This window comes from Ranitomeya imitator, chromosome 6 (assembly GCF_032444005.1).
Source record: "Ranitomeya imitator isolate aRanImi1 chromosome 6, aRanImi1.pri, whole genome shotgun sequence".
Classification (NCBI taxonomy): Eukaryota; Metazoa; Chordata; class Amphibia; order Anura; family Dendrobatidae; genus Ranitomeya; species Ranitomeya imitator.
This window is the reverse complement of record NC_091287.1, coordinates 31,323,010-31,344,484: the sequence shown is the minus strand read 5'-3', so window position 1 is coordinate 31,344,484 and position 21,475 is coordinate 31,323,010. Positions and strand designations below refer to the sequence as shown.

The following is a 21,475-nucleotide window of genomic DNA, read 5'->3' as shown; positions in this document are numbered from 1 at the left end:
TGTTTGCAAAAAAAAAGTTAAATTTTAAAGTTAAAGTTTATTTTTTCCTTCCACATTGTTTCAGTTTCTGTGAAGCACGTAAAGGGTTAATAAACTTCTTGAATGTGGTTTTGAGAACCTTGAGGGGTGCAGTTTTTAGAATGGTGTCACACTTGGGTATTTTCTATCATATAGACCCCTCAAAATGACTTCAAATGTGATGTGGTCCCTAAAAAAAAATGGTGTTGTAAAAATGAGAAATTGCTGGTCAACTTTTAACCCTTATAACTCCCTAACAAAAAAAATGTTGTTTCCAAAATTGTGCTGATGTAAAGTAGACATGTGGGAAATGTTATTTATTAACTATTTTTCGTGACATATCTCTGTGATTTAAGGGCATAAAAATACAAAGTTTGAAAATTGCAAAATTTTAAAAATTTTCGCCAGCTTTAATGGGGATAAATGTAAGGTCATGCACATGGGTAGAAGTAATAAGATGTATAATTATGTGCTTAATTCTAAAACTCTGGGCAAAACCGTCAATGAAAAATACCTGGGTGTATGGGTGGATGACAAACTTAAATTCAGTGGCCAGTGTCAGGCAGCGGCTACAAAGGCAAATAAAATAATGGGATGCATTAAAAGAGGCATAGATGCTCATGAGGAGAATATAATTTTACCTCTATACAAGTCACTAGTTCGACCACACTTAGAATACTGTGCACAGGTCTGGTCTCCGGTGTATAAGAAAGACATAGCTGAACTAGAGCGGGTGCAGAGAAGAGCGACCAAGGTTATTAGAGGACTGGGGGGTCTGCAATCCCAAGATAGGTTATTACACTTGGGGCTATTTAGTTTGGAAAAACGAAGACTAAGGGGTGATCTTATGTTAATGTATAAATATATGAGGGGACAGTACAAAGACCTTTCTGATGATCTTTTTTTGTATAAATCATTTTTATTGGTCACAGCAATAAAGAATAAAGGTAAACAGTACAAACTGATAAATCTGTGCAATGATAGACAGTAATTTTAAATCGAACAGGAAGAGCATAGTTACATTTATGTCTTACGATATAATTTTCTAATTAATAATGCTCTTGACTATCCCGAAATTATGGGTTAATAACAATAAAGAACTACCGGGATAGTTGGTAACAATTATTAAATTCCTTTGTAGATATTTAAAATACAATATGAAAATCAAAACTGGATATGAGGAGGACATACATAGAAAGTAAGAAAGAGGAAAGAAAAGAGGGTAGAAAGAAGAAGAAGAGAGGGGTGGATGAGGGGGTGGGGAATTCAGGGAAGGAGTGCGGCTGCCCCCGTAGCCCAGCGGACAAGACGCATGCTGAGGAACGGCCCGGAAGCATACGAAAATAAGCTACACAGTGTGTCGGGTTCTGGAAACCCAGAGATCCAGTTCAGGAGTTTCCCTAAAAGCGATCCAAGGGGCCCATGTGTTGTAGGTTTTTTCTACGTTACCTGGTGACTGGTTTATCAACTGCTCCATTCTATAGATGTTATTAAGTTCTGCCACAAATTCTGTACGGGTAGGAAATTTTTCTTGTTTCCAAAACCTAGGGATTAGATTTCTGACTGCGGTAAGAAAGTGTCTGAGGATACCCCTCTTGAACCTAGATATTGATAGGTCGCATAGAGACAGCAATGCTAGACCTGCTGAAGGTTGGATCTGTGTGATAGACAGCTTATTATGGAGTTCAAAGACAGCCAACCACAAATCTTTTATGGGGGGGCAGTCCCACCAGATATGCATGTAAGAGCCTATTTCCTTTAAACATCTCCAGCAGGTGTCAGGGGTCGTGGGGAACACCGCATGCACCATGGAGGGGCATCTATACCATCTTGCTAGAATTTTATAGCTCCTCTCCTGTGATACCGCGCATAATGACGATCTGGATGAGAAGAGAAGAATTTTTCCCCTGTCTTCAGATGACAAGGGCCTTCCCAGATCGCCCTCCCATTTCGGGAAAAACAATGGCCAACCCTGCAGCGGAGCCCTCCCCTCTTGGAAGATTTTATACAGCAGCGAGACAGTATGATCCGGGGGATTTGCTGATATACAAAGCATCTCAAAGGGAGTTAGCGGCCTGCTGATATTGGTTTGTTTAGAGATTGAGTGGATATAACTTTTTAGTTGTTCATAGAAGAACCAATCAATAGAGTGGGATTCTTCCTCCGGGAATAATTCCCGGAGGGACTTCATCCCAGTTTCTTTTAAGTAATCATGGATGATGGGTTTGGAGTCTTTTCTCTTATTTAGAAATGTCTCTCTATTCAGCCCCGCTGGAAAAGCAGAGTTGTCATAAATTGGGATTAAAGGGCCCGGGAGAGTTGTGATCTGAAGGTCTTTGTTTCGGTTTTTAATGAGAAGCAATATGTTTCGCGTGAGGAAAGGTTTGTAAGTGCCCGGTCCTAGCCCCCTGCCTCCTGTCCAAAGAACAACTTGAGGGTCGCATCCGTTAAGATCGTTTTCTAGGTTTACCCACTTTTTGTTGTTTTTACTGTGATAAAGGTCCAGGATACAGGTTCCCATTGATGCATAACTATAAATCGCGAGATCCAGGAGACCCAATCCACCTGTCAGTTTAGATCTACTTAATGTTGTATATGAAATACGTGCCCGATTATGAGACCAAATAAAACGGGTAATTATTTGTTTGAGGCGGGAAAAGAAGGAAGCTGGCAAGTATAGGGGAATTGTTTGAAAAAAATATAAGAGACGAGGCAGAAGGTCCATCTTAACTGCATTGATCCTACCCAGCCAGGACAACTGGAGCCTGTGCCATTTCTCCAAGTCTGAGTTTGTTTTCTGTAGGATTGGCGCAAGGTTGCTTTCAAACAATTTCGACGTTTTGCTTGTAATTTTGATACCTAAATAAGTAAGGGAATCAAAGTTCCATTTAAATGGGAAGGACCTCCTTAATTGATCCGCCAAGGGGAGTTGGAGTGAAATGTTTAGGATTTCGGATTTATGGGAATTCATTTTGAAGTTACTTAGGTGGCCAAATTTATGTAGCTCCGAAATGATATTTGGTAGACTCGTAGAGGGGGACGTGATATATAGGAGGATGTCATCTGCAAAAAGTGCTAGCTTATGTTCTTCAGAACGTAATTTTATGCCATTAATTGATGGGTTGTTTCTCAGGGCCACAGCTAAATGCTCCATTGTTAGGATATATAAGAGGGGAGAGAGAGGGCACCCCTGCCTTGTACCATTCCTGATCGGGAACATTTCCGATAATGTGCCATTTACCTTGACCTGGGCACTAGGACAAGAATATAGGGCGGAGATCCTACGCAGCATGTTTTCTTTTAGGCCAATTTCCTCTAGGGTCTGGGAAATAAATTCCCAATGGACCCGGTCAAAGGCCTTTTCAGCATCTATTGACATGATACACAGGGGGTCCCCCTCCCTGCCCGCTCTGTCAATTAGAGAGATGGTTCGGATTGTGTTGTCCCTCGCCTCTCGCCCTGGGACGAAGCCCACCTGGTCTTGGTTTATTAGTTTTGGTAGAAGGGGGCATAATCTATTGGCTAACATTTTTGCATATATTTTAATATCCAGATTTATTAAAGAGATCGGGCGGTAATTTTCGCATGTAGAAGGGTCCTTGCCCAGCTTAGGGAGAACTGTTATGTGAGCGATGAGTGCCTGTGTAGGGAAAGAGCCCCCAAGAGAGACAAAATTACAGGCCTTCAGAAGTATTGGACTAAGCAGTGAGTTGAACGACTTGTAGAAGCCTGCCGAGAACCCATCAGGGCCCGGGCTCTTGCCCTGTTTCAGGGCGCTAATGGTTTCAGACACCTCCTCCACCGAGAATTCCCTTTCAAGATCAAGTAGATCACCTTCAGGCAGAGTGGGTAGTTTATGTTCCTGTAAATATGATTTGATTTTGTTACGGAGAGAATGTAGTGGGGCCTCTTTATAGTGACCCGCTATGTTATATAGAGATTTGTAGTATTCGCTAAAGTTGGAGAGAATATCTTTGGTATTAAACATTTTCTTCCCCTCTTTGTTTTTAATAAAAGGAATGTAGGTATTGGGATTACGTTGATTGAGAGCTCTGGCCAAGAGTCTACCACTTTTATTGCCGAGCTGGTAGAAGCGGCTCTTGAGTCTTTCTCTGAGGTATTTAGATTTTTGGTCTATTATAGATAGCAGTTTTTGTCTGGCCGAGGAGAGCCTAGCAAATGTGCTGGCCTCAAGGTCTCGTTTGTGTTTGTTTTCTAATTGGTGGATTTGATCTGTTAAGCTAAGTATTTCCGCCGCTCTTTCTTTTTTTAACCTAGCGCCATGAGAGATGAGGACGCCTCTTACTACACTTTTCAAAGCCTCCCATTTTACAGTGGGGGACGTGGTGTCTTCCTCATGGTCAGGCAGGAAATCTGTGATTGTTTGATCAATCTTGGATTTACATATGGGATCCTGTAGCAGGTTTTCATTCAGACGCCAGGAGAAACCTGGTCTCGTGGCAGAATGAAGTGAGATTGTTAGGTAAATAGGAGCGTGATCTGACCACAATATCGACCCCACGTCCGCCTTTACCTGCATGTCGAGTAACTTATGAGAAACGAAGAAATAGTCTATTCTACTATAAGTGTTATGTATTTTTGAGAAGAAGCTATAGTCCTTAGTTGTTGGATTAAGAACCCTCCAGATATCTACCAGTCTCATGCTGTGCAGCTGGGATCTTATTTTTTTAATAGAAGATGCAGGATATGAGGACTTACCCGAAGAGACATCCACCGCAGGGTTCATAGGAATATTAAAGTCGCCCCCAAGTATCACAGGAGAGGAACCAGCAAACTCCTCGAGACGTCTTTTGCAATCGGCTCCAAACTTCTGTTGCCCTTGGTTTGGAAAATATACGTTAGCAATTACAAGTTTATGTGCTGCCCATGTGATGAGTAGGAAGATATAGCTGCCGTGTTTGTCAATTTGTGAGTCTAAGATCTCAGGTACAAAGGATTTGTGGAAGGCTATTGAGACACCTTTTGACTTTGAAAATGGATTTGGGCTATGATACCATTTGGGATAATTTTTCGTGGTACAGTGTGGTACCACACCAGTTTTGAAATGTGTCTCTTGGAGCAGTAGCACAGAGACCCTCTGTTTGTGACTCTCAAATAGGACCCGACGTCTTTTTTCTGGTATATTTAGCCCCTTAACGTTGAAGGAGCAAAATTTAAAATCATCCATTGTCAAATATCCCTACGCCAACCCGCAACACTATGAGCCCCGTCCGCCAGAACCGGCGACAGCCAAGGGTAGTAGGGAAGGAACAATAGGAGGGAAGGGAAAAAGACAGGGTAGAGAAGAGATAATAGAACATGGAAAACATGAAAGAAGGTGCGTTAGGGTTGACGCACCAGGTTAGACTATGCATCTGTGTAGTTAGGGCAAAAGAATGGAGAAGGAGAAGTCTCCTCCCCTCCCTTCGCCCGTGCACCTTAGGTGGATAAGGGAAGCCAAGGGAGATACTGAACCCCCCAACCCCCCCGAACTTGGTATGTCCCATAAATGAGGATTTGCAAACATGTAAACAATAAGTGATCATGGGACCACTCAGCTGCAGCAGAGTATCTGGGCATATTGCAACAATGGGCAGAAACTAATTAAAACTAAGAAGAAAATGAAACAAATGAAGAGAGGAGAACTTCATGGGGGATCTGAGGAGCCTTCGTTGGTATGACGATTCTTGGAACGGGGAACCTTGAGCCACCTCGGAGGAGCATCTGGAAGTGTCGGGGCCAGAGGCCAATCTGGAAGATCTATTAATGGGAGTTCAAATGTTCCTAAGAAGTTAGCCAGGTCCCCAATCCGGCGAAAGTATGCACTTTTGCCGCCTTTGAATGCTGTTAGTTGGAATGGGAACCCCCACCTGTAGGGGATATCTCTTTCCTTGAGAACTTCCAGCAAGGGCTTCAGAGCTTTGCGCAGAAATAGGGTGCGCCTGGATAGGTCTGATAGGAGTAGAATTGGATGGCCTTCAAACTGGAGGGATCCCTTTTTCCTAGAGGCCATCATGATGGCCTCCTTAATTCTGAAATAATGCACCCTGCAGATGACGTCTCTAGGGCGCGCCTCAGACGTGGGTTTAGGACCAATGGATCTATGGATCCTGTCGAACTCGATGGTGTTGTCCTCGTGGTCGCCGAGAATGTCCAGAAATATTCTCTGAACTGTACGGTCTAGGTCCCGAGGACTGACAGATTCTGGTAAGCCACGTATACGGATATTGTTACGCCTATTGCGATTCTCTAGATCCTCAAGGCCAGATGACATTTCCACCAGTTTCATGGTGTGGTCCATTAAAATTTCCCTGTGCGCCTGAAGTTCCTGTGAAATATCCTCTTGTGTCTTTTCCACATCTTCTATACGCGATGTGAATTCTGTCTGTAAGTTATATATCTCCTTTTTGTAAGAGTTCTCAAGCCTACACGCAAAACTTTCCAGGTCCGTTTTAGTTGGAAGAGCTTTAATGTATTTACTCAGTTCAGCTATATTCATGTCCTCCGATATGTCTACATCTCCCCCGCTATTGTCTGTTGTTTTTTTAGGAGAGATGTGTGAGGTCTGTGGCTCTTTTGAGGAGGAACTATTTTTGTGCGGTGTTTGCGACATTGCTGATCTGGTGTTCCTTGTTTGAAGTGGTTGGTTTAAGAATCGATCCATGTCCTCTATAGGAGGTTCCTTATGTAAGCCTGTGGGTTGCCCAGAAGTCTTCTTATTTTTTCCCATATATATCTGCTGCTATTAATTGCCCGTGGTAGTGTTCAGGGGAGCATGGGGGCACAGCGGTCGCCACATCAGACAAAGCCCCCCATCAGCAAGCCCCCTCCGAGGTGCATTAGTTATGATCTTGAGGTTAGTGGGGCATATACAATGTCCTGGACCAGGAAAAGGAACCTCTAGTTGTTATACACAATTTCAGCACTAGGTGTCACCAGAGGTCTGGGCTAGTAAGTTATAGGCCTGTTACACGGTGTGCTGCAGTTCTTTTTTCTGATAATAATGTAAATAAAGCACAATGACAACCCTTTAAGGAGCTATGGTAGGGTGGCTGCACTGCTTCTGCAGCAAGGATGACAAGCAAAGCAATATGCAGGGGTGCCAGGTATCTTGGGCACGTCCGCCCTGAAATGGTGCTTCTTTATGAGGAGTCCCGTCCCCAAAATGGCGTCCACCCTCTCAGTGGCGGGAAATCAATCAACACTGGCGGTACAATGGTGGGCGCCCTGGGGGGATTCTCCTATCCCACCTATAGCAGTCCTACCTTCCTTGTCATCCTCTTTAGTGGGGTGCACACTTCAGGGTTTCCCCAGCAGGAGTTCCAGGGTGCTCGCGGCGCTCTCTCTGTGAGTGCACACCGCGCCTGCTGAGCCTCCTCGTGCTGTCCGCAGAGCCTGAGGGGATCAGTGGAGCGCAGCCCGCGCACTCCTCAGGGACTCACCCGCAGGGGCTCCGACCAAGCACGACCGCGGCGTTCTCCCCGCAGATGCTCACCGCGCTCTGTCCGCCAAGCCTCCCTGTGCCTTCTGCAGAGCCTGATGGAGCCGGTGGAGCGCGGTCCGCGCGCTCCTCTGGGATTCACCCGCAGGGGTTCTAACTGGGCACGCCTGCGATGTTCTTTCGGCAGGCGCCGCGGAGAATCCAAGGGCGGGAGGGTCCCTCCTTCACTGCCCCCTCAGCTCAGCGGGGGTCCGCGGGCTTCCTACCGCCGCCGCTCACCTCGCCCTGCACCGCCTGCTGTGTCAGTCTGTGCCCGGAGTGGTGAACTGTAAGGCCGCTCCAGGTCCGTGGGTCCGATGCAGCGTCTCCTCGTGGAAGGGGGGTCACCCGCTGGGGGTCTCCCTTAGTCCATATATGATTGCCCAGAAAAATTGGTGGTCCACGTTTGAGTGGAGTCTGGGGGAAGACCTTTTTCCTCCTTTTTGCTGGAGGAGCTCTCCACCATCTCTGATGATCTTTTTAATCATAGACCTGAAACAGGGACAAGGGGGCATCCTCTGCGGTTGGAGGAAAAAAGGTTTAAGCATAATAACAGACGCGGATTCTTTACTGTAAGAGCAGTGAGACTATGAAACTCTCTGCCGTACGATGTTGTAATGAGTGATTCATTACTTAAATTTAAGAGGGGACTGGATACCTTTCTGGAAAAGTATAATGTTACAGGGTATATACACTAGATTCCTTGATAGGGCGTTGATCCAGGGAACTAGTCTGATTGCCGTATGTGGAGTCGGGAAGGAATTTTTTCCCTAATGTGGAGCTTACTCTTTGCCACATGGGTTTTTTTTGCCTTCCTCTGGATCAACATGTTAGGGCATGTTAGGTTAGGCTATGGGTTGAACTAGATGGACATATAGTCTTCCTTCAACCTTAATAACTATGTAACTATATGTAACTATATTTCCGTTTTTTTCATAAATAATCGCAAGTAATATCGAAGAAATGTTACCACTAACATGAAGTACAATATGTCACGAAAAAACAATCTCAGAATCAGCGGGATCCGTTGAAGCATCCCAGAGTTATAACCTCATAAAGTGACAGTGGTCAGAATTGCAAAAATTGGCTCGGTCATTAAGTACCAAATTGGCTCTGTCACTAAGGGGTTAAGCGTCGCTGCAGCGATCTAGACAACGATGCCGGTCATTGTGATCACTGGAGAGCTGTCACACAGACAGCTCTCCAGCGACCAACGATGCCGAGGTCCCCGGGTAACCAGGGTAAACATCGGGTTACTAAGCGCAGGGCCGCGCTTAGTAACCCGATGTTTACCCTGGTTACCAGTGTAAAAGTTAAAAAAAACAAACACTACATACTTACATTCCGGTGTCTGTCGCATCCCCCGGCGCTCTGCTTCCCTGCACTGTGTAAGCGCCGGCCGCAAAGCAGAGCGGTGACGTCACCGCTGTGCTCTGCTTTACGGCCAGCCGGCGCTGACACAGGATGCAGGAGGAGTGCAGGGAAGCTGATGCCGGGGGACGCGACAGACACCGGAGTGTAAGTATGTAGTGTTTGTTTGTTTTTTACATTTACACTGGTAACCAGGGTAAACATCGGGTTACTAAGCGCGGCCCTGCGCTTAGTAACCCGATGTTTACCCTGGTTACCAGTGAAGACATCGCTGGATCGGCGTCACACACGCCGATTCAGCGATGTCAGCGGGTGATCCAGCGACGAAATAAAGTTCTGGCCTTCTAGCTCCGACCAGCGATGTCACAGCAGGATCCTGATCGCTGCTGCGTGTCAAACACAACGAGATCACTATCCAGGACGCTGCAACGTCACGAATCGCTATCGTTATCGTTGTTAAGTTGTTCAGTGTGAAGGTTCCTTTAGGAGTCACAGTACTTGCGGCTTCAGAGAGGTGTTTTTCCTTTTAAGGCTATGTGCACACGTTGCGGATTTTTCCACGCAGAATATGAAAAATCCGCAGGTAAAATGCCCTGCGTTTTACCTGCGGATTTATCGCGGATTTCACCTGCATTTTTACACCTGCTGATTCCTATTAAGGAACAGGTGTAAAACGCAGTGGAATCCGCACAAAGAATTGACATGCTGCAGAAAATAAAACCGCAGCGTTTCCGCGCGGTATTTTCCACAGCGTGTGCACTGCGGATTTTGGTTTACATGGTACTGTAAATCTGATGGAAAACTGCTGTGGATCCACAGCCAAATCCGCTGCAGATCCGCACGCAAATCAGCAACATGTGCACATAGCCTAAGGGTATGTGTCCACGGGCCGTTTTACATCCGGACTATCTGCGGATTGAACGCTGCGTGGAGCCGCAGCGTTCAATCCGCAGCGTCCAGATGTTACAGCATAGTGGAGGGGATTTCTATGGTAACACGCATCCGGCGGCCCTGCGATTCCGGACATGCGGCGCGTCTTTTTAGATAGCAGCATGTCACATTTACTTTGCGCTGCGCCGCCGCAAGGTATAACACAGGGCCCTATGTGTGGGGTGCGATGATTCTGGATGTGTGCAATGAACACAACCCTCATCATCGCGTCTCCAGAAGAGGGCGGAGCGAGTTTTCCACTCCGTCCAAAGCGCCGGCCATCCTGAACGTGGACACGTACCCTAATGGTCCGACAGAACACGTACCCTAATGGTCATTATACAGAATAGGAACATTTTTTTTTAATAATATTAATAATCATATTGTATTGGGGACTAACATTTTAGTGGAAAAATTGATCATGGAAGGGCCACATTTAACCCCTTAACCCCCAGAGCTTTTTTCGGTTTTGCGTTTTCGTTTCTCGCTCCCCTCAATCCCAGAGCCATGACTTTTTTATTTTTCCGTCAATTTGGCCATGTCAGTGCTTATTTTTTGAGGGACGAGTTGCACTTTTGAACAACACCATTGGTTTTACCATGTCTTGTACTAGAAAACGGCGAAAAAATTCCAAATGTGGTGAAATTGCAAAAAAAGTGCAATCCCACACTTGTTTTTTGTTTGGCTTTTTTGCTAGCTTCACTAAACGCTAAAACTGCCAATATGATTCTCCAGGTCATTACGAGTTCATAGACACCAAACATGTCTAGGTTCTTTTTTATCTAAGAGGTGAAAAAAAATTCCAAACTTTGCTAAAAAACAAATTGTGCAATTTTCCGATACTCGTAGTGTCTCCATTTTTCGGGATCTCGGGTTGGGTGAGGGCTTATTTTTTGCGTTTCGAGCTGTCATTTTTAATGATACCACTTTGGTGCAGATGTGATCTTTTGATCGCCCGTTATTGCATTTTAATGCAATGTCGCGGCAACCAAAAAAACCTAATTCAGATGTTTTTACATTTTTTCTTGCTGTGCAGTTTAGCGATCAGGTTAATCCTTTTTTTTATTGATAGATCTGGCGATTCTGAGCACGGCGATACCAAATATGTGTAGGTTTGATTTATTTTTTTTAATTGTTTTATTTTGAATGGGGCGAAAGGGGGGTGATTTGAAGTTTTATATTTTTTAATTTTTTTCATCTTTTTTTAAAAAAAATTTTTTTAAAATTTTGCCATGCATCAATAGTCTCCATGAGAGGCTAGAAGCTGACACAACTCGATCGCCTCTGCTACATAGCAGCGATCATCAGATTACCTCTATGTAGCAGAATTACAGACTTGCTATGAGCGCCGACCACAGGGCGCATGCGGAAGTAGGCGGAGCTTAAGGGAGGATGTACCCAGCCATACGCAGACCAGCCAAACACAAGTGTGAAACAGAAAGAGGATATGCTGACTGGATTTTATCCAAAGCTAAAAATGTAGTGAGTAAAATTGATAGACATACACTTCTCCATTGCAATAATATTGAACCAGAATCTTCTTCTAAAAAATCAGTTAATAAAAGTAAAAAAAAGCAAAAAAAAGCAAAAAGGGCAAATATATTTCTAAGGCCGGCTTCACACTTGCGAGTTTTACGGACGTAAGAGCGCAGAAACTACGTCCGTAAAACTCGCAAAACATACGGCACAATTATTCTCTATGCCCCTGCTCCTATCTGCCGTATTAAACTGATCAGTATTATACGGCTTTCTACGGCCGTACAAAATCGCAGCATGCTGCGTTTGTCACCGTATTGCGCAAATAAAACGTCAATGAAAGTCTATGGAAGCCCCAAAAATACGGATTACACACGGACCAGCAGTGTAACTTGCGAGAAATACGCAGCGCTGTTAGAGAGAAAAGCCGGCAATTCAGTGCGGTGTACAGTAAAATCACACTGACAGCTTACAGTAGAATAGGTAGAATAAATGTGTACACATAGAATAGGTATATATATATATATATATATATATATGTATATATATATATATGTCAGTGAGACACATATATGTATATATATTAATATTTCTTCCAGCGCTAGATAGCTTTAAAGCCGGCAATTCAATTACCGGCTTTTGCTTTCTCCTTCCTAAAACCCGACATGATATGAGACATGGTTTACATACAGTAAACCATGTCTTCTCTCCATTTTTTTTGCATATTCCACACTACTAATGTCAGAAGTGTGTCTATGCAAAATTTGGCAGCAGAGGGCGCCCTCTTATGATCTCGAGCCAGGGAGCTTTCTAGGAAAGTTCCCCCGATCTAGGAACAGCCAGCAGAGGGCGCCTCACCGCAAATGCAGGTAAATATAGGTCATTGACCTACTTTACCTACATTCTCCGGGGTTTTGCAGACATGAGCAACGTTGCATTAGCAAAGCTCGTGTCTGCAAAATATTTTAACCCCTTCAGATGGATTTACATCGTTGGACTTTACAGATCTGCGGAAGGTAAGGATATTGTTGGTTTATTATGTTTTTTTTGTTACAGAACGAGGGTCTTCAGTGATTGGATTGGGCGTTCAATAAAATATGACAACAACCTTTGTTTTTATTTCATTAAAATAATTTTTAATAATGTGTTTGTGGTTTTTTTAACCCTTTACTAGTATTGGATTAATAATGGATAGGTGTCATAATTGACGCCTCTCCATTGTTAATCTGGCTTAATGTCACCTTACAATAGCAAGGTGGCATTAACTCTTCATTACCCCATATCCCACCCACGGGAATGGGAAGAGAGTGGCCAAGTGCCAGAATAGGCGCATCTTCCAGATGTGCCTTTTTTGGGGTGGCTGGGGGCAGATGTTTGTTGCCCCAGGGGGGGGGGGGCAATAACCGTGGACCCTCTCCAGGCTATTAATATCTGCCCTCAGTCACTGGCTTTACTACTCTGGCGGAGAAAATTGTGCAGGAGCCCACGCCAATTTTTTCTGCCATTTAACCCTTTAATTTACTAGCTAGAACGGCCAAATTTTGCATAGACACACTACTAACATTAGTAGTGTGGAATATGCAAAAAAAATGGTGATATGAGATGGTTTACTGTATGCAATCCATGTCTCATATCATGTCGGGTTTAGGAAGGAGAAAGCAAAAGCCGGTAATTGAATTACCGGCTTTCTGCTATATCGCGCTGGAAGAAATATTAATATATATACATATATGTGTCTACTGACATATATATATATATATATATATATATATATATATATATATATATATATATATATATAGACAGTATATATGTTTTTTTTTTTTTTTACACATGGATCCCTTGTATAGCGGTATGTTGGTTTTGCAAGCCTGCGAGAAAAACACGCAGTACGGATGCCATACGGATTACATACGGAGGATGCCATGCTCAAAAAACGCTGACACACCCTGCCTACGGAGGAGATACGGACCACTATTTTCAGCACTTTTCAGAGTATTACGGCCGTAATATACGGACCGTATTTTCATACGCTGAGTGTGAAGCCGGTCTAATTCTCAAGATGTTAACCACTTTCTGACCTCGGATGGGATATTATGTCCGACGTCAGAAGCCCGGCTTTGATAAGGACTCCAGCGGTGAGCCCACCTCAAAGCTGCGACATGTCAGCTCTTTTCAACAGCTGACATGTGCCCGCAATAGGCGCAGGCGGAATCGCGATTCACCCACGCCTATTACCTAGTTAAATGCCGCTGTCAAACTCTGACAGTGGCATTTAACAAGCGCTTCCGGCCATCGGGCCAGAAATGCGCACATCGGTGACTCCGTCACATGATCGGGGGTCAGCAGTGTGTCGGCATGACAACCAGAGGTCTCCTGAAGACCTCTATGGTTGTTGATGCCAGATTGCTATGAGCGCCACCCTGTGGTCGGCGCTCATAGCAAGTCTGTAATTCTGCTACATAGGAGCGATCTGAGCATCGCCTCTATGTAGCACAGGCGATCGAGTTGTGCCAGCTTCTAGCCTACCATAGAGGCTATTGAATCATGTCAAAATTAAAAAAAAATGTTTTTAAAAATATGAAAAAGATTAAAACAATATAAAAGTTTAAATCACCCCCCCTTTCGCTCCATTCAAAATAAAACAATTAAAAAAAAAACCTGCACATGTTTGGTATCACCTTGTTCAGAATCGCCCAATCTATCAATAAAAAAGGATTAACGTGATCGCTAAACGACGTAGTGAGAAAAAAGTCAAAACGCCAGAATTACGTTTTTTTTTTGTCACCACGCCATTGCCTTAAAATGCAATAACGGGTCATCAAAAGATCATATCTGCACCAAAATGGTGTCATTAAAAACGTCAGCTCGGCACGCAAAAACTAAGCCCTCACCCGACCCTAGATCACGAAAAATGGAGACGCTACAGGTATCGGAAAATTGGGCATTTTTTTTTTTTTTTTAGCAAAGAACCTAGACATATTTGGTGTCTATGAACTCGTACTGACCTGGAGAATCATAATGTCAGGTCAGTTTTAGCATTTAGTGAACCTAGCAAAAAAGCCAAGCAAAAAACAAGTGTGGGATTGCACTTTTTTTTTGCAACTTCACCGCATTTGGAATTTTTTCCTGTTTTCTGGTACAAGACATGGTAAAACAAATGGTGTCGTTCAAAAGTACAACTCGTCCCGCAAAAAAATAAGCCCTCACATGACCATATTGGCAGAAAAATAAAAAAAAAGTAATGGCTCTGGAATGGAGGGGAGTGAAAAACAAAAATGCAATACCGAAAAAAGCTGCGGGGGTAAAATGTGCTCCATCCATGATTATTTTTTCCACTAAATTTAGTCCCCAATACAATATGATTATTAATATTATTAAAAATACTGATTCTAAACTTGCACATATTTTAAACAATTCTCAAATTTGGTTTTGGGCTAAAAGAGCTCCCTCTTTACGGGATATTTTATCCCCAAGCCTTTTCTCCAGCAGCAATTCGACAGTTAAAAATAAAACTTGGTGACCTGGTGCGGGTTTAAAACTTTTATAAAGAATCTGTTGGTTCGGAGGTGCGATGCCTGGTAGAGTATATTGTGCTGAATGTTGTTTTTTTTTCTCATAGACTTGTATTAGAGACGGATTGCGATGAATGGCCACATAACGTTTTTTGTGTCCGTCGAAAAATCGGACAGCGATGGATCCATTGCCGTCCGTCGTTTGCTAGAATGGATGCCTATGGTTTACGATTTTTTTTTAACTGAGCATGCTCCGATTTAATTAGGATTCATTTTTTTAACCCTTTCATGACATGCGCCGTACATGTACTGCGCATGCCGTGAATCCCCCTTTGATGTGGGCTCCGGCGGTGAGCCCGCATCAAAGTCGCGACATGTCAGCTGTTCTGTACAGCTGACATGTGCGCGCAATAGCGGCGGGTGAAATCGCTATTCACCCGCCGCTATTAACCTGTTAAATGCCGCTGTCAAACACAGACAGCGGCATTTAACTACCGCATCCGGCCAGGCGGCTGGAAATGACGTCATCGCCGACCCCCGTCACATGATCGGGGGTCGGCGATGCATCAGGAAGGTAACCATAGAGGTCCTTGAGACCTCTATGGTTACTGATGCTGGCCTGCTGTGAGCGCCCCCCTGTGGTCAGCGCTCACAGCACACCTGCATTTCAGCTACATAGCAGCGATCTGATGATTGCTGCTATGTAGCTGAGCCGATCAGGCTATGCCAGCTTCTAGCCTCCCATGGAGGCTATTGAAGCATGGCACAAGTAAAAAAAAATGTTTTTAAAAATATGAAAAAAATATAAAAAATATAAAAGTTTAAATCACCCCCCTTTCGCCCCATCCTAAATAAAACAATAAAAAAAAATCAAACATACACATATTTGGTATCGCCGCGTTCAGAATCGCCCAATCTATCAATTAAAAAAAAGCATTAACCTGATTGCTAAACGGCGTAGCGAGAAAATAATCTGAAACGCCAGAATTACGTTTTTTTGGTTGCTGTGACATTGCATTAAAATGCAATAACGGGCGATCAAAAGAACGTATCTGCGCAAAAATGGTATCAATAAAAACGTCATCTCGGCACGCAAAAAATAAGCCCTCACCCGACCCCAGATCGCGAAAAATGGAAACGCTACGGGTATCGGAAAATGGCACCACTTGGATAAAAAATAAACTAGACATGTTTGGTGTCTATGAACTCGTAATGACCTGGAGAATCATAATGGCAGGTCAGTTTTAGCATTTAGTGAACCTAGCAAAAAAGCCAAACAAAAAACAAGTGTGGGATTGCACTTTTTTTTTGCAATTTCACCGCATTTGGAATTTTTTTCCCGTTTTCTAGTACCCGACATGGTAAAACCAATGATGTCGTTCAAAAGTACAACTCGTCCCGCAAAAAATAAGCCCTCACATGACCAAATTGACGGAAAATAAAAAAGTTATGACTCAGGGAAGGAGGGAAGTGAAAAACGAAAACGCAAAAATGAAAAAGGGCCGCGACTTGAAGGGGTTAAAAAACGGATCCATCAAAAAATGGAAGAAAGGAATTAAAAAACTGATGCGACGGATCGATCCGTTGGAAAAACGAATCCGGATTGTGAATGACGGCAAAAAACTGATGTGTGAAAGGCGCCTTAGCCACATGGGGGGCAACTTCAGAGGAAAAGTGTTAAACCCAGAATCCTTTTGGATCTTTAATCTGCAGACACGAGTGCCGTTAGGTGTTGGATTTAATCCTGCAGCTTGACTCATTTTTTCGAGGGTTTAGACTCTGTAAGAATAATTATTTTGGTATTTTTTCTTTAGTCCTAATTAATTCTAGTTTTTCCAGCAGGTTTTCTTACTAGCAAAATCACCACCATTGTCATGTTTGCTGGGTTTATTTCCGCGGTTTTTGCAATTTACCATTTAATTATCACAAGGCATTTCAGTAAATGTTATATTCCTAAGAATTCATGTGGTTTCTAAATGGTTAATTGTTTGGGGAGTTTCCGCCGCTCTCCTGATGTTGTTAATTACTGCACCTGTTTCCTGTAGGTCGTTTTCTATTTAACACTAGCGATGCCGGTCTGTTTTCATACCATGAATAAGACCTGAGTGGTCGAAACGCGTCGGTTTGGACCTCCAGGGACCCCATTCCCATGATGTATGTAGCCTAATACTGGTTTTAAAATACATTTCCAATAAAACTGATGTTTTAATTCCATGAAAATCCACGCTGATCAGGGCGGCACCGTGGAGAAATATTGGATTTCTTCTGAGACTGGTGAGCTGATGTTTTTTCCAAAGTATAATGAGCCCCACATAGTGCTCCAAGCAGTATAATGGGCCCCATATATTGCTTCAAACAGAATGGGCCCCATATATTGCTCCATATATAATTAGCCCCATATGATGCTCCATATATAATGGGCCCTATATGATGCTACATATATAATCAGCCCTATATGATGCTCCAGTGTATCCTGGGCCCCACATATTGCTTCAAACAGAATGGGCCCCATATGATGCTCCATATATGATAGGCCCCATATGATGCTCCATATATGATAGGCCCCATATGATGCTCCATATATAATGGGCCCTATATGATGCTACATATATAATCAGCCCTATATGATGCTCCAGTGTATCCTGGGCCCCATATATTGCTTCAAACAGAATGGGCCCCATATGATGCTCCATATATGATAGGCCCCATATGATGCTCCATATATGATAGGCCCCATATGATGCTACATATATAATGGGCCCTATATGATGCTACATATATAATCGGCCCTTTATGATGTTCCAGTGTATGATGGACCCCATATAATGCTCCATATCTGAGATCCATATTTGATGCTCCAGTATATGATGGTTCAATTATATTGCACCAAACAATAAAAAAAAATCTGAAAACTGAAATACTCTCCTCTCCTCACTGGCCGCTGCTCGGCTCCGGACTCCTCAGGTCGCTGTCCTCCGACTCTCTGCATTGTGACTGTTCAGGCAGAGGGCGCATATTAGTGATGTCATCACACTGAGTGCGCCCGTACGTCATGCTGCCCTCAGATTACATAGTAAAAGCCTGCTGACCGAGTCTCTTTAAGAAAACATACTTTGTATGTGCAATATAATATTATTAATAATATAAAATATGTAATATGTGTATAGTATAAATTAATTTTGATTTTACTCATATTCTCTTTTAAAGTATATGTCTGTCTTTGGAGGCAATTTTTTTTATTTTATTTTTTTACTTGCATTTTTGGACCAAAAAAACAACACAATTTTTTTTGCAAATGGGTCACATTAAAAATATTGCCCCCTTTGGCTTTTACAAGCTCTTCATTTCCCGGCACATTTCCAGCTGCAGAATGAGTTAACTGAGAATCTGTCATTGTGCTAATAATACGTTTCTAACTGTTTTATCTGTCATTTTCAGAACTCCTCTCACCTGGTGTATGATCATGGACTACATCAAAGTTCAGCTGAACTCTGATGTGGTCATAAACTTTCTGAGAGCGAGAAGGTCGGATAAAGACGGATGAAACAGTTAGAAACTCCCAGTTAACACATCCCAATGCCATCGACGTGTAAAGAAAAAAAAGAGCCTGTAAAAGCCAAACCAATGCAAAATGTGTATTCAAAACCAATCGCAAAATTAATTTAAGTCCAAAACGCATGCAGTAAAAAAAAAAAAAAAGCAGATATACTGTAGTTCTACTAAATTGTTCTAGGTTTGACATGTACTTTTTTTTATATTTCTATCTCAGCTTATGAGGCCTGATATGACCTATCTGGAGCCAGCACTGTTGGGATATAATAACTTTGTGGGCATCAAAAGGTAACGCAGCCTGCCTCAGCGACACTTTACATATGTTCTGATCTCTACTGACAGAATATTCCTCTTACCTTCTTCCTTACTCTTTTGCTCTTTTTCCAGTTGACAACCACTAATGTCAGCTATTAAAGTCAGGCTCGGACTGGCCCATCGGGTGGCCCGGGGAATTCCCTGGTGGGCCCCTGAGCTAATGTGTATGTGTGACTGAAAGCAAATAGGTCATCAGATTTTAGTAATTCGATATTCTAAATAGATCTCCTGGACCTGATGAGGCTGGTGTGTTTACTGAGAAAATTCATGTATGAATGGCAGCAAAACCCTAGTATTAAAAGAAGCGTTTTAAGAATCCATATAGGATAGGAAAAACTTATAAGAAGGCTTATACAGCCGCTCTAGACTAAGTGCACCATCATGTTTAAGAGATTTTATTAGAAACATTTGCAGTGTGTAATTAGGCTTCATAATTGTGAGATATATATATATATATATTTATTTATATATATATATATATATATATATATATATAATAATAAATAATAATAATCTTTATTTATATAGCGCCAACATATTCCGCAGCGCTTTACAGTTTAACAGTTTCAAACACAAAAGTCGTAAGTAACAACGTTAACAATACAATAATTAAAGCAAAATAAGACGACCCTGCTCGTGAGAGCTTACAATCTACAATGAGGTGGGGGAGATACAAAGTACAGGTGTGTATTTACAATGATGTGTTTACAATGATGGTCCAGCCATCTTCAGGGGTTGGGGAATAGATGGGGATAGTGAATGGGCTACACACACACAAACATAACATAACTTTGATTAGTGAACGTGATAGGCCGCTCTGAACAAATGTGTTTTGAGCGAGCGCCTAAAACTATGCAAATTATGGATGGTCCTAATATCTTGGGGTAGAGCATTCCAGAGGATTGGCGCAGCACGGGAGAAGTCTTGGAGTCTTGAAGCCTAATTACATATATATATATATATATATATATATATATATATATATATATACTTTTGTACTTTTGTATTATACATCATTTGGGTGTTTGTAGTGATTTCCTTTGTGTTTCAGCCTTCGGGAAGAAGCAGCGCGATTTCTTACAGATTATTGTCATTCTCCGGTCCCACTAAATCCAAATAACGTAAGAAATTTCGACCGTACTCGATGTCACTGTTTCAGAACCCAATCGCAGGGTCAAAGGCAACTGCACGGCCCTAAATTTTTAATGTGGCTTTACTGGTAATGGCGAATAGGACTCCAGCCTGGGGTGATGGCGTCCTATGCGGATACCTGTCTGGGTATTCTACAATACCTCTTCTAAGGCCGAACCTGGAGTTGGCCTACAATCTAATGTGTATGGGGGTCTCCTGACTCTCCCATGATAGATTGTATCGGGGGAGACAAGGATCCGGCACATTGGATTTCCGAAGGACAATCCTCTCGTTCTCCGGTGCCGTCTGGCCAAACTAATATACTGTACAGTGCCTAAAAAAAATACTGCCACCCAGTACTAGTGTGTGACCCAATCTAATAAACGTGCTACCAAATATCTAAGTGATAATTTTAGGATTTGTGGTGTTCACAAACCACAGGCGTCAAATCATCTACAGCTCCCTCTCCCAACTGATGCGTCATGTGCAACCGGCCGCCAGCCCAGCCCAGCCCCCCGCCGTGTAGGATGGGAACCGCTTTGTCCAAGGCTTTTTCCATCGTAGATGTCGGAGAGCATCGCTTTATTATGATGGGAGTGGGTCCATCCTCCGAGACCACCACCGATCCTGGGGTGGAAGAGTCCCCGGTGCTGATATAACGCCGCGTGCGACCCCTTTAATAATGAAGTGACGTATCTTTGGGTTTCTCATATTCCTTTAGTTCTATATAGTGACATTTTACTCCTGTCTACAGGTAATCATCCTGAACGGGTGCTGCTCCGTCCTGTGCGCTCTCTCCGCCGTCATTTGTGATCCAGGAGGTTAGTAACAACAAAAACAACTCCAGCAATATAATTAATGTTAGATAGGGATTCCTCATTAGAATAAATGACTATGGAGTAATAATTAGTAATGATGCGACCAGAAAGAAAAAGTTATCACTAAAACGACCATTTCCAACCAATGTAAGATTGTCATAGACCGTGATGGACTCAGTAAGAGTTGGGGTCTACGGTGTACACGGGAAAGACTCGGTAGTCCTCCATTCCTCTCGGCTATCCTCTATCTATCTATCTATCTATCTATCTACAGTGGGGCAAAAAAGTATTTAGTCAGTCCGCAATAGTGCAAGTTCCACCACTTAAAAAGATGAGAGGCGTCTGTAATTTACATCATAGGTAGACCTCAACTATGGGAGACAAACTGAGAAAAAAAAATCCAGAAAATCACATTGTCTGTTTTTTTAACATTTTATTTGCATATTATGGTGGAAAATAAGTATTTGGTCAGAAACAAAATTTCATCTCAATACTTTGTAATATATCCTTTGTTGGCAATGACAGAGGTCAAACGTTTTCTGTAAGTCTTCACAAGGTTGCCACACACTGTTGTTGGTATGTTGGCCCATTCCTCCATGCAGATCGCCTCTAGAGCAGTGATGTTTTTGGCTTTTCGCTTCGCAACACGGACTTTCAACTCCCTCCAAAGGTTTTCTATAGGGTTGAGATCTGGAGACTGGCTAGGCCAATCCAGGACCTTGAAATGCTTCTTACGAAGCCACTCCTTCGTTGCCCTGGCGGTGTGCTTTGGATCATTGTCATGTTGAAAGACCCAGCCACGTTTCATCTTCAATGCCCTTGCTGATGGAAAGAGGTTTGCACTCAAAATCTCACGATACATGGCCCCA

The 21,475-nt window shown here is 43.0% G+C and overlaps 1 protein-coding gene across 2 annotated transcripts in view; it reads left to right on the top strand.

Annotated features, from left to right (window-relative positions):
* Nucleotides 1-21,475, top strand: part of LOC138641770 (1-aminocyclopropane-1-carboxylate synthase-like protein 1) — a 43,719-nt gene that overhangs the window by 12,226 nt on the left and 10,018 nt on the right. For both annotated transcript variants that reach the window (XM_069729412.1, XM_069729411.1), the window contains exons 4-6: nt 18,560-18,630; nt 19,709-19,778; nt 20,543-20,609. In XM_069729412.1, coding sequence (XP_069585513.1) covers nt 18,560-18,630; nt 19,709-19,778; nt 20,543-20,609 — 208 coding nt within the window. The remainder of the gene's footprint in view (nt 1-18,559; nt 18,631-19,708; nt 19,779-20,542; nt 20,610-21,475) is intronic.